Below are 13,206 nucleotides of genomic sequence, written 5' to 3'. Positions count from 1 at the left end.
CATCTTCAGTTTTTATTATTCCTTCATAACTGAGAGAAGCAAATGTATAATTAAGAGATATTCATAATAGGAGGAAATCAAAACAAATTATTATAGGGAACCAGCAGTTAGTGTAATGGCTATGTCGCTGGACTCCCACGTGGTCGACCGCGGTTCACGTCCCGGACCCGGTGGCTTAAAACTCACGCCAGGCGCGTGTGCGTGCGTGCCCAAGATCCCGAGAGGAGAATGGAGGAGAAGGGATTGCGGTGTGACCATCCCCCCAGGGGGTGATTTCTCGCTTTCTGTCTCTATATCTCTCTCTGTCTGGCGAGCGCACGCACCCTACAGTGAAAATCTCTCCAAAAAAAAAAATTATTATAATACATATTTATGAATATATTGGCCACTTGCAAAAGAAATCTTTATTCAAATTTCCAAATTGTCCTTATCCATAGTATCTCAGTTTCTTGCCAGTGTACTGCTTCCCATGATTTAATACAAATATGATACCAATAATGGCAAATCTTACAAAAGATATAGGACTTTGTAAAAGTTCATAAAAACAATGTTGCAGAATCATTCAAATAACAAGGAAAGATACTGGCAGTGAAGATCTAAAATTAGTTAACAGGCAGAAGATTGGTTTGAATATCAAAGGAGTCAAAGATACCTTGGAAAAATCCTCAATTTTTTTTTAAAAAGATATTCTTTATGATCTAAGGTGAAGTAATGACTAATAACATATAAATCCATCATACAATATAGTTTGTGGGAAAATTATGGCAAAACAATTATATAAGTTAATTATAAATTGAATTTTATATATAAAACTTACTTTTCATATCTTTATTTCATTTTTTTAAGATAAAATACTAAAATACTTTATTTTTCCTATTTACTGTGAACCTTTGGTCATTTTATATAAATTTCATATAAAAATCACCTTAAGTGATCTTTTCTCTGTATCATTTATTTTTGGATAATGAGAATTTCTTATTTAATATGTTATAGGATCTTTAGCAAACATTAAACTCTTAAAAACAATGCAAAAAACTATCATTTTTTCTAAATACCTAAAATATGTATTCTAAATATATTGAATTCTGTGAAAGTTAGAGTCATTGGGGGCAGGCTTTATAGAGGAGATATTGTTTAAGATACACCTTGAAGGATGAGTAGAATTTTGATAGCTAGAGAAGAATAGTAAGGCCTTTTCAAGGTACACTAGACAATGATTTTGATGAGGGAGTGACTGCTGAATGTTAAGAGGGGTGATGAAGAGACTAGTCTATTTAGAAAACGGTATGGGAAATTAGAAAGTAAAGGCAGACAGACCCAAATTAGAGAAAACTTTGACTGATTTAAAAGTTTGTTTACCTGATTTAACATTCCTATACTGAAACAATTTTCTTTACTAGACAGTAAAAAAAAAAAAAAAAAAGTTTAATACCAGAGGGCATATGTGTACTCCAGAGAAAGAGAGAGAGAGAGAGAGAGAGAGAGAGGAACAGAGTGAGAAAGTGCCCCCCAATAGGGCTTGGTTACTCTGCAGTCTTCTTTCCTCCATTTCTCATTCCTGTCGGAATCCTGGCATGTGTGCATGAACCCAGTGTATTTTTCAAGCACCGGGGCTAGGATTCAAACCGCAGTCAGCTGTGTGGAATCTAGCTTCTTCCACACAGCACTTAACCCCTGAGCTAGGTTGCTGGCCCTAGATCTTTTCTTTTAAATCAGATATTTATTTGTTGGTTTTAATGAGTGAAATAATGCAAAGATATAAAAAGGAAAAATTGAGACCACCATATTATATTTTTTAGCAAAACAAGAAAAAAAAAAACAGTACATTGTTGCTTAATAATATATAAATGACGTGATTTGATTTCTTGTCAAACACTTACGTTAGCCTAACCTAGGAAAAAATTCTGTAGAATATATGAAACTACTACTGATATTACTAGGGACCTTGACTTTCTCAGTTTTGTGGTTCTGTGTTATTTGGTATTTTATAATGAGTATATATTACTTTTTAAAATATAGTATGTTTCAAAGAGAAATTTAATATTTTAAATATTGTTAGTAAATAGTATATGTTCAAATATTTTGTAATCTTATTTTCTTACACAGAATGTAGTTAGAAAGAAGTTTCACAGAGATGCTTTCTTACTTCGAATGCCTTCATGTTTACGTCAAGATGAAAATTACCATACAGGAGTTACTGATGATCAATACAGGAGGCCATGGACAAGAGGTATGTTTTGGTTTTATTTTCAAAAATTTGTCTTGGGGCCAGCAGGTGGTGTGGTGGTTGAGGGCACTGGACTCCCACATGGCTGACCACGGTTCGAGTCCTGAACCTGGTGACTTGCTTCCTCACTTTCCCTTTCTCTCTTCTGTTCAGATTTAAAAAAATAATAGCAAATGGAATTAAATGAATAAATATTTTTTTTAAAAAATTTGTCTTAAAAATTATCTCAGAGTTTGGTGACACCATCACAGTGTTTTACTTATTAAATAAAAACTCATTGCATTTACTTACAACAGAATTCCAGAAACTTTACTAGTTAATAGTTTTATTATGGAATTTAGGAGGCTAAGTAAGGAATTGCAAAGCTAATACCAGATATGAAGATAACAAATAAAAAGTATTAAGATGATGACATCCTAAGACATACTAACAATGTAAGCATTTGTTATAATACGATTTATCTCAACTCTAGGAGAGCTACTTGAGGTTGTAATGATACACTGAATGTAAAGTTATTTTAAAAATATGTTTGTTAAGTACATTGAACAGTACTGTATAAGCAAAAGAGTCTGTAACGAGTAAGGTATGCTTGAGTGAAATTGTTTGAGTAGTAAGGTTTCTTTTTTTAGGGGGAGCAGGTTGTAATAATGAGGATTATTTTATTATTTAGAATCAGGTATCACTGTGTAAAAAAATTGCATTTCTGAACAAATACAGATAACATCATAATGTAAAAGATGAATGTTTAGCATCTTTATATTAAGTATTAAAGGAAATTCTAGAAGCTCATGTTTGCCATTCTCCTTTCTAGTTTCAGCTGTTTCTGTTCCAGGAATAACAGACACTGCAGTCTTTGATCAATGGAAAGCAAGTCTCTGTGTTGAGGATTTCCTTGAGAAGTATGTGTCCTTACCTCAAATTTCCCCTTTGTATCTAGATGAAGATAAACAATAAGTTCTCCAGGCACCTTAAGAGGGAAAATTCCTTCCCTTGTCACATATTTTCTTCTACCTGAACCAAAGACTGGTTAATATAAGTACTTTTTTTCCTTTGGTGGGATCTTCCTAAAATTTTTCTTTTTAAATAATCTTTATTTTCCCCTCTAATTTTAAAGAAAAAATTATATAATACTATCTATTATAATCATTGTAATAATTACCATTTATTGAATGCCTATCATGTTGTATATGTGAACATCCTAATTTATAGAAGTTTATACCCATCCAAGGAATTAGGTATAATAATTATTATTTCTTTACCCTGTTTGGGCATATTTTTAAAAATATTTTTTAATTGACACGATAATTATACATAGTTATGGGATACAATGTGGTTTTTGACAATGTATAACAATCAAATCAGGGTAATTTGCATAAAACCACCACAATATCATTACTTTGAGTTGGGAAAATTTAAAATCCTCTCTTCTTGCTTTCTTGAAATATACGATAAACTACTACTAATTATAGTCACCTATAATCACCTATAGTGCTATAGAAACACTACAATTTACTCTTCCTATCTAATTATGATTCTGCACTTATTGACCAACATCTCCCTATTCTCCCTGCTTAGCCTTTTCAGCCCTAGTAACCATTCTTAATAGAAGTAATTTATGTCTTTTTCATCTTTTCCTCACTTATCATATTTTAATTTTTCTCTATGCATTTTTGTTGCAAAAGACATATAGAAATAGAGCATATGTGTTACACTTTTAATAGCAAGCGAATTTTCTGTGGAAAAGTGTATACAGAAATTCCTTTCTATTAAAATCAGCCTTTTTCTCTGTAGCATAAATACATATTAAAGGCTATTTTCCAACATATTTTGTCATAATGTTATTATTAGTTCATTCATTCATCAGATATTATTGGGCACTATCCTATGTTTTGGGCATTGGATGCTAAAATAAAATAGCCTCTATCCTCAAACAATACAAGAAAACAGAATAGAGGTTTATAAATAAAAAATCATAATACAATGTGTGAAGTACAATGACCAAGATAGGCACACCAAACATAATGTGAGAAAGAACATCTAACACATTCTTTTTAATTTAGACATAAATTAGAGATTTTAGTGCAAATTTAAGCAACTTACTCTGTTGCCTCATTTCACCCATAGAGGGCTGATTAGACCCCAAAAGAATTTTGTTATTATATTCACATGTCAAGTTTTAGTAATTAAAGTTTTCCTTCATTGTACTTTACAAAAAAGTAATTTAAATGTGTCTAGACTGTGGATATAGAAAGACCTAGTATACCATTTCTGTCATCTAAGAATTTAAAAAGAGGCTTGCAGTTTCTGGGCAATGTCCTTAATAGGAAAAGATATATTTTTCTCCCTTACTTTTTTCCTTTGTGAATCCTGGAACGCGGAAGTAATGACTAACCGGAGAAACCATCTTGGAATATGCTGACAAGAATGAAATCTAGGAATGGCAGAGTAGAACAAAAAGAGCCTCAGTACTCAACAAATTGTGGCACTGCCTTACCCAGCCATAAACTGCTAACTTCCAGATTTTCCATGGTCCTTAATCTTTATTAATGTCAAATAAACACTCTGATCATTAGTACCACATGAATTTTCTGAACCTTGCTTTTCCTTTCTTTCTAATCTTTGTTTCTTGTTCATATTTTTGTTACTTCTTAATATTGATTCTGAGGCCTCAATTCTTTTATTCTTGCTAGTGTTCTGGTGTACTGTGTTTTAACATAGTTAGATATTTTCTGTGTTCCTGAAAAAACTTATGTTCTTCAAATTGCACACTAAAAATAATTGGCATATGAAAAATCACGTTTTGTAGTCAAAGACATGGAACTTGCAAGAGAGCGCTAACAAAAATAATAACTAATAAAATTAAACATTTTATGTTTATAAATACTATGTGTGAAGCACAGTGACCAAACACAGTTAATAACACCAGCATGGTTTAAAAGACATGTTAAATTCCTAACAAATACATCTTATATAGACGTCTTTTTAAAAATAAGGAAAGCTTGGTGTAAAGACTGGAAAAAAGAGTTGAAGATAGTTAGCTATGGCTATAGGAGCAAAATGTGAAAAGATCAGGGAGAACCTGACAGCTCATGGCCAAACTGAGCAAAAGGAACAGGTAACAGCGCTTTCCTATTTCTTTGTGGCTTGTGGTGTTCAGAGGCATGCAGTGGAATGCAAAACATTGCTCGTGTATTTACTTCCCATATTCCACATAACAGTTAAGGTGAGGTGAGTAATATCATCCCAGTGGTGAATAAGAGAAACCAATGCTCAGAAATACACTGGGATGTGTGCATGCATGATTGAAATCCTGAGAGAAGGAGAAGAGGTTGTGGTATGGTTATTTCCCTTAGGAGGTACTTTCTCACTGTTTCTCTCCTGTGTGGTCTATAGAAAATTTTAAAACAGGTTACAGAACACTATGTACATGAATCCACTTTTGTTTTAAAATATTCAAAAATAATTGATAAATTGGGGACCAGCAGGTGGCGTGGTGGTTATAAGGTGCTGGACACTTCCACATGGCTGACCATGGTTCAAGTCCTGGACCTGGTAGCTTGTTTTCTCACTTTCCCTCTCTCTCTCTCTGATCAAATTAAAATAAATGAATGAATAAATAAAATAAAGTTAAATAATTCTTTTAAAAAAATAAATAATTGATAAATGTACCTAAGTTTTGCTTTCATCTGGGTGGTGAGACTATGGGTAACTTTTCTCTGTATCTGTTAGATTTGAACATTTTTTCCACAGTGAACATATTCAAATTGTTAGTTAAAATGTTTTAAAATAGGACATACATAAATTCAGTAATTTTATGATGTTATAGACGAACAATTACAGGAATGGCGACCAAGATGAATTGTGAATTTAAGGACATTGTACCAAGTTCAAACCCAAACTCTCCTACTGGAGTAGAAGAAGCCAGTTTATATACCCTCGAGGACTATAGTGAAGTCTTTACACCTATTGACCTTTCAGAAAAATATCCAGAAATTCAAGGTAAAATGTGTCATTTCAGTTGTTATAAAACATTTCTTACCAATATATATATTTTCATTTCATTGAGTTTTTTGTTTGACAGGATTTTTAATTTTTATTTTATTCAAGATGTCCACCTACATAATTATAAGTTTAATCTTATTAGGGAAATACTAATCCTGTTTTTGTTTTGTTTTGTTTTAGGTTTTTATCCAAAGATTTTTGCATTCTCTGGAGAGAGACAGAGAGACAATGAAAAAATAAATGAGAAATCACTTGGAGGGTAGGGGGGATAACTACACCGCAATGCCTTCTCTCTTTTCCTCCTGGCATTTTGGGCATGCACTCACACATGCCCAGCAGATTATCAAGCCGCCAGATCTGGGACTTAAACCACAGTCAGCCCATGTGGGAGTCCAGCGTTGTAATCACTATGCCACCTGGTGGCCTCAACACTAATCCTGTTTTTGTAAATTGGAATATTTTTGGAGTTTAAGTTTGCTTGACCTCAAAATCACCTACAGAGATTCCATCATTGTGTGCTCACAACATACTCCTACAATGACGTTGGCATCTGTGTATCTCATGACATAGCAATCCATTGCATGCAATTAAATGCCTAGGTTTTGAAGTTGATTTTTGTACTGCTATTACATTCATCCACCTCTTAAACTTTCATATTGATTCCATTAATTAATTATTTTTTAAAAGAACTATTTATTTATTCATTCCTCCATTTTAATTTAGCCAGAGAGAGAGAAAGAGAGAGAAAGAAAATGAAAATGCAAGCCACCAGGTCTGGGACTCAAACTGTGGTCAGCTGTGTGGGAGTGTCCAGCATCTTAACCACCATGTCACCTGCTTGTCCCCTCCAATAATTACTTCTAATAATTCTAATGTACACAATTATGTTGTCTGTGAATAATATAGCCATCTATTTCTTAATATATATGTGTATATAATGTGGGCATATATATATATGTATATGTATGTATACTAGGCGCCTCTGTGTTATTTTTCTTACTTTTATCTCTTTATTCTTTCTGATTTACTTGGTAATCAATTTCCAAGTTCTAAATGTATTTATGTTTATATATTTTTGGTCTTCTGTGCTGACGAGGAGCTCCAGCACATTGTTCAATAGAAGCAGCAATAGTTGCCATTCCTGTCTTATTCCTGACACTAAAGGAAATGCTTCTAACATTTTACCAATGGATGATGAAATGTTAGACATATTTCCTTTTCTGGATTGAGGAAGCTTACTTCTGTTCCTAGTTTGCTAACACCTTTTAATCATGAATAAGGATTGAATTTTATTAACACTTTTTACATATGTTAAGATATGTAAAAATATACATACCAGCTGGTGGTATGGTGCCTGACGGTTGGATCCCATATGACTAACTGCACAGTTTAAGTCATGGATCTGGTGGCTTAAAAAATACTCTGGGTGCATATGCATATGTACCCAAAATCATGAAAAAAGAAAAAAAAATGCATATATGACCCTTTATAAAAAATTCATAATTCTATAGTTCATTATGTTTAAAACTTATATTATTCTTAAATGTTACTGTTATCTTGGGAACATTTCACTAGATGCTTTGGTTTTCTTCAAAAGCATGATTTTTAGTTATTGAAATTTTTAATTTTTTTTTAAAGAATTATTTTATTCAGGGACCAGCAGTTAACATAATGGCTATGTCGCTGAGCTCCCATGTAGCCAACCACGGTTCAGGTCCCGGGCCTGGTGGCTTAAACTCACACTGGGAACATGTGCGTGCATGCCCAAGATCCCGAGAGGAGAATGGAGGAGAAGGGATTGGATTGCGGCCATCCCCCCTGGGGGGTGATTTCATGCTTTCTATCCCTCTGTCTCTTTCTTTCTGGAGAGCAAAAAACCTCTCAAAAAAAAAAAAAAGGATTATTTTATTGAGCTCTATTTACTTATTTATTTAATTATTTATTTATTTCAATTTGACCAGAGAAGGACAGAAAGAGATAGAAAGAGAGAGAGAGAGGGAAAATGAGAAAGCAAGTCGCCAAGTCTGGAACTTGAACTGACCATGTGGGAGTCCAGCGCCCTTAACTACCACTCTACCTGCCGGCCCCCTGTAATTTTTAATCTTACATGTCATACATTTCCCAATTTGAGAGCACTAATATTTTTCATTTTAAATGTAAACATAAAGGTATACTCTCATTTCCAATTATTTCTTTAGAGTGAATTCTTGGAAAAGTAATGATTTGATATAAGTATTTTTTTAAGCTGTTTGTCTACTAGTATGATATGAGAATACCTTATTCATGTCAGCTTTATCAACACTGGATATATTACTGCTGATGTTTTGGTAATAGGTTTAAAGGAATGTGATGGGCAAAAAATTTGTATTTTATTTATGTTTTTAAAAATTATTGTTTATTGGGGCCAGCAGGTGGCATGGTGGTTGGGGTGACTGGACTCCCACATGGCTGACTGTGGTTCAAGTCCTGGACCTGGCAGCTTGCTTTCTCATTTTCCCTCTCTCCCTCTCTCTCTCTGTCTCTCTCTGGTCAACTTCAATAAAATAATAATAAAAATAATGACAATAAATAAAGTTAAAATAATTCTTTAAAAAATTATTGTTTATTTATCATCTGCATTTTTCTTTTGTGAAGTGACTCCTTTTGTTTTTTATCTATTTTTTATTCATATATTTTATCTTTATAGAAGTATCAATAACTCTGAGACCAGTAGTTAGTGTAATGGCTATGAAGCTGAACTCTGATGTAGACGACCACAGTTTGAGTCCCGGACCTGGTGGCTTAAACTCACGCCGGGTGCGTGTGTGTGTGTGTGTGCCCAAGATCCCAAGAGGAGAATGGAGGAGAAGGGATTGCAATGTGGCCATCCCCCCCGGGGGGTGATTTCTTGCTTTCTGTCTCTCTGTCTCTCTCTGTCTTTCTGGTGAGCATGCATGCCCTATAGCAAAAACCTCTCCAAAAAGAAAAAAGAAGTCTCAATAACTCCAAACATAATTAATTTGAACCTAACCAGTTCTGTCAATATTTTTCGTTATAATTTCTTTCAGTACTTTCATACTTGGAAAATCTTTCCTTAATTAGATAAATATTCATTTGAATTTTAAAATTTTGTATGATTTTATTTCAGTTTTTGGTATATATTTAAAACTAGAATAAAAGGGACCAGCATATGGCGTAATTGTTATGTCACTGGACTGCCATGTAGTCAATTGCAGTTCAAGTCCTTGACCCAGTGGCTTAAAACATGCTGGACATGTGTACATGTGTACTCAAAATCCCAAGAGAAGGGAAGAGAAGGGATTGCAGTGTGGCCATTCCTCTGGGGAGTGATTTCTCACTTTCTGTCTCTCTGTCTATGTCTCTCCAGTGATCACATGCACCCTATAGCAAAAACTTGTTTCTCTTAAAAAAAAAATAGAATAAAAATATTTTTTCAAATGTTTTGGTAGTTGTTTCAGTATTATTAAAAGAATAGTCTTTTCTTCCCTGCTGATTAGAAATGCCACTTCCCACTTCCATCATGCACTAAAGCCTATCCACATCTGCATTTGTTTCTGGGTTTTCTATTATGCACTGTTGTCTTGCCTTTTATTGTGTTGGTGTTCCATGGGGTTTTTTCCTTTATTTCTCTAAAATTATAATGTGTGCACACTATAATTGTGTGTACAAGAGAGAGATAAACACACTTGACAGGATCTGGTTATGCTGCAGTCCCCATTCCCAGCCCTCCAGCTCCTCAGGATCTTAGGTACGTACACACAGACACACACACACACACACACACACACACACACACTCAGGGTATTTTTTCAGGCTGACCTGAGGATCTGAACCCATGGTTCGCCATGTGGCTTCCAATATTGCAGTCCAATACCCTATAGACTGCACCAACTAGGTTTGGCCAGTATCATAGGGTTTTAACTATTTAATATATAGCATGTGTTAATAGTCTCCTTTTTGTTATTATTTTTCTTCTTCTTATACCTTTATTCTTCCATATTTACTTTGTTATCGTTTTTTTAAGGTCTTTTTTTTTTTTTTAAGAATTATTTTGTTGGGACCAGCAGTTAGCGTAATGGCTATGTTGCTGGACTCCCACGTAGTCGACTGCGGTTCGAGCCCTGGACCCAGTGGCTTAAACTCACGCTGGGCGCGTGTGCGTGTGTGCCCAAGATCCCGAGAGGAGAATGGAGGAGAAGGGATTGTGGCATGGCCATCACCCCTGGGGGGTGATTTCTTGCTTTCTATCTCTCTATCTCTCTCTCTGGCTGGCGAGCGCACGTGCTCTATAGCAAAAAATCCTCTCCAAAAAAAGAAAAAAAAAAGAATTATTTTGTTTAACTTTATTTATTTAAATTTGACCAGAGAGGGACAGAGTGAGAGAGAGAGAGAAGGAAAGTGAGAAAGCAAGCTGCCAGGTTCAAGACTCAAACTACAGTTGGCCCTGTGGGAGTCCAGCATCCTTAGCCACTATGCTACCTACCGACCCTACTTTTCCAAGATTTAAAACAGATCTCTTGGGAAATGGAAATAGTGCTGAGATCCTTTAACTTTTTACCACAGTTAATTTTTCTAGCCAAGAAAATGGTTTATATTTTCCTCAAGTTGATTTTTTAAATATTCCTCAGTAAAGTTTTGTAGTATCCATTGCATACTTTCTTAAACATTTTTGTTGTTTATTTCATTGTATTTCTTTTTTTTTTTTTTTTAGAGTTTTTGTTGTTGTTGTTATAGGGCGCATGTGTTTGCTGGAGAAAGAGACAGAGATAGAAAGTGTGTGTGGGAGGTGGGGATGGCCAGCCACAATCCCTTCTCCTCCATTCTCCTCTTGGGATTTTGGGCATGCACACACAAGCACCTGGCGTGAATTTTAAGTTGCTGGGTCCAGGACTTGAACCACAGTAGACTTTGTGGGAGTCCATTACGCCATCTGCTATTCCCAGTTTCCTTATAATTCTTATATTGATGTCTATTATGGGTGTTGTTTCCTTTTTAAATAACTAGATCTTTATTCATTACAAAACCACTCATTATATCATTTTTGTTGGACACCTTACTGATTCCCCTTATTTGTTGTGATTTAGTTATCCTGGGTGTTCTAGGTTGGCAAAAGTATTCTGCAAAGAATAAACCTTTCTTCTTTCCAATTAGTAGACCTTTTCAAATTCTTATTATTTTCATAGTTAAGTAGCCAAAATTTTATTTCCTGGTGAAAATGTAATCCTTCTCTATAACAGAGGAGAACAGTCTCATTACAACTGTGTAGTGCACATGGTATGTTATAATAAAGTAAGAACTCCAAGGCATTCTATATAGCTATGAGAACATGAGAAAGAAAAATATAATAATGTAAGAAAGTAGCACCCTTGGTAAAACCTTTAATTACAAAGAGCATTGATTGTGGTGTGATGCTGCCCTCAAGTGGTTCATCCATAAAAGAGTGGTTAGAAAACAAGACATCATAACTGACATGAAGTATTCCCATTTACTCCCCAAAATATCAGAGGTAAGCTCTAGTTATGAAAGATGGTCAGAGGGGCTGTGTTTGGAAGTGGAAGAAGGATATGGAGATTTAAACTAATGCTGTTGGGGCCAGAGGTATTGTGTTAGTTAAGGCGCTTGACTCCCACATAGCTGACCACAGTGAGTTCAGGATGTGGGGCTTGCTTTCTCACTTTCCTTTCTGCCTCTCTCTGGTCAAATGAAAAACAAACACATAAAAATTAATAAATATCTTAAGATAAACTATGTTTTGTTTTTTACTATTAATATGACTGAATACTTACAGAATTGATTATACAAATAAGCCATCTTTAACTTTCTCAGAAGCATCCTTTGACATGGAATTGACTAGCTTTCTTTGGTGTGTCATGGGAAGCTTTAGTCTATGACATTTTTCAGAATCTTTTTTTTTTATTATTATTTGTTTTTATTTTTAACATTAATATGCTATACATCATTACAGTATACAAAATGAATTTTTTATCCAAAATACATTGTCTGTTGGCTCAATCAAGTACATCAACATATGTGTTATCAACAAACAATTTTCCATTTCTTATGTCTTGTATATTTTGAGTTTTTTCTCTTTTTTTGCCATCCTTGATTCCCTATCCCTAACCCTCTGCCCTGTCCAACCCTCCTCCCATTGTCTCTGTTATCCCTGTTTGCTTTCTATGCCTATCCCCTCCATTTAATTGATTTGCTAATGAACTTAATTTGTCTAAATATTTGCAATAGCAAGCACAGCTGATATTTACATACACAAGAACCCATGTCTGACTTTAGGCATAAACCTCAGTGAGTAGAATGAACATACTATAAAATGGTACCTAGCTGGGGCTATATAGCTTACTGTGGTCATCAAATACACAGTTTTTTCTTTAAATTTTGGTAACAGTTTTAGTATTTTTTTCTCTGAATTTTTTTTTAATTTACATTCATTCCCTGAGCATCATCACAACATACTAAATGTGGTTTCCCCTCTAGAGTAAACTGCATAGTGTCTTAATCATGCATGTTATCATCCATAAAATTCCATTACTACTTTCATATATATATGTTTTTTACCCTATGTCTGACCCTCTGCCCCATTTCACTCTCTTATTACACTATCTCTGCTGTCTACAGTTATCTTCAATTCCTTTTCCCCCACCATTTCGTTGATCACACAATATCATAAGTAATCTAACTACTTACAATAGCAACTTCAGCTGATGGTTTCAAAAAAAGCAGTTTTGAACTGGTAAGGATATTTCCTTGAAACTTAAGGCCTAGAAACTGGTTAGTATTCTGTTCAAATAGTAGGTACATGAATCCATTGACAGCTCAAGACAGGACAAAAACTGGACAACAAAGCTTAGAAGAAAAGCAGCAATATTTTAGTCAAGTCATAGAATGCTGTTTCATCAGTTCAGTCTCATGTACTTAATTTTCTTCTGTTTCTGTTGAGGTTCAATCTTCCAGATTGAACTCTG

At 34.4% G+C, this 13,206-nt stretch overlaps 1 protein-coding gene across 1 annotated transcript in view; it reads left to right on the top strand.

The window, feature by feature from the left end:
- Positions 1 to 2,133: 2,133 nt before the first annotated feature.
- The window catches only part of SHOC1 (shortage in chiasmata 1), a 70,590-nt gene continuing 59,517 nt past the window's right edge, over positions 2,134 to 13,206 (top strand). The window contains exons 1-3 of the mRNA XM_027769451.1: positions 2,134 to 2,230; positions 3,039 to 3,126; positions 6,054 to 6,226. Of these exons, the coding sequence (XP_027625252.1) occupies positions 2,152 to 2,230; positions 3,039 to 3,126; positions 6,054 to 6,226 (340 nt within the window). The 5' untranslated portion in view covers positions 2,134 to 2,151. The remainder of the gene's footprint in view (positions 2,231 to 3,038; positions 3,127 to 6,053; positions 6,227 to 13,206) is intronic.

Source organism: Tupaia chinensis, unplaced genomic scaffold (genome assembly GCF_000334495.1).
Source record: "Tupaia chinensis unplaced genomic scaffold, TupChi_1.0 Scaffold000081_1, whole genome shotgun sequence".
Lineage (NCBI taxonomy): Eukaryota > Metazoa > Chordata > Mammalia > Scandentia > Tupaiidae > Tupaia > Tupaia belangeri.
Note: the sequence above shows the minus strand (reverse complement) of the source record. Positions and strands in the feature narration are given on the sequence as shown.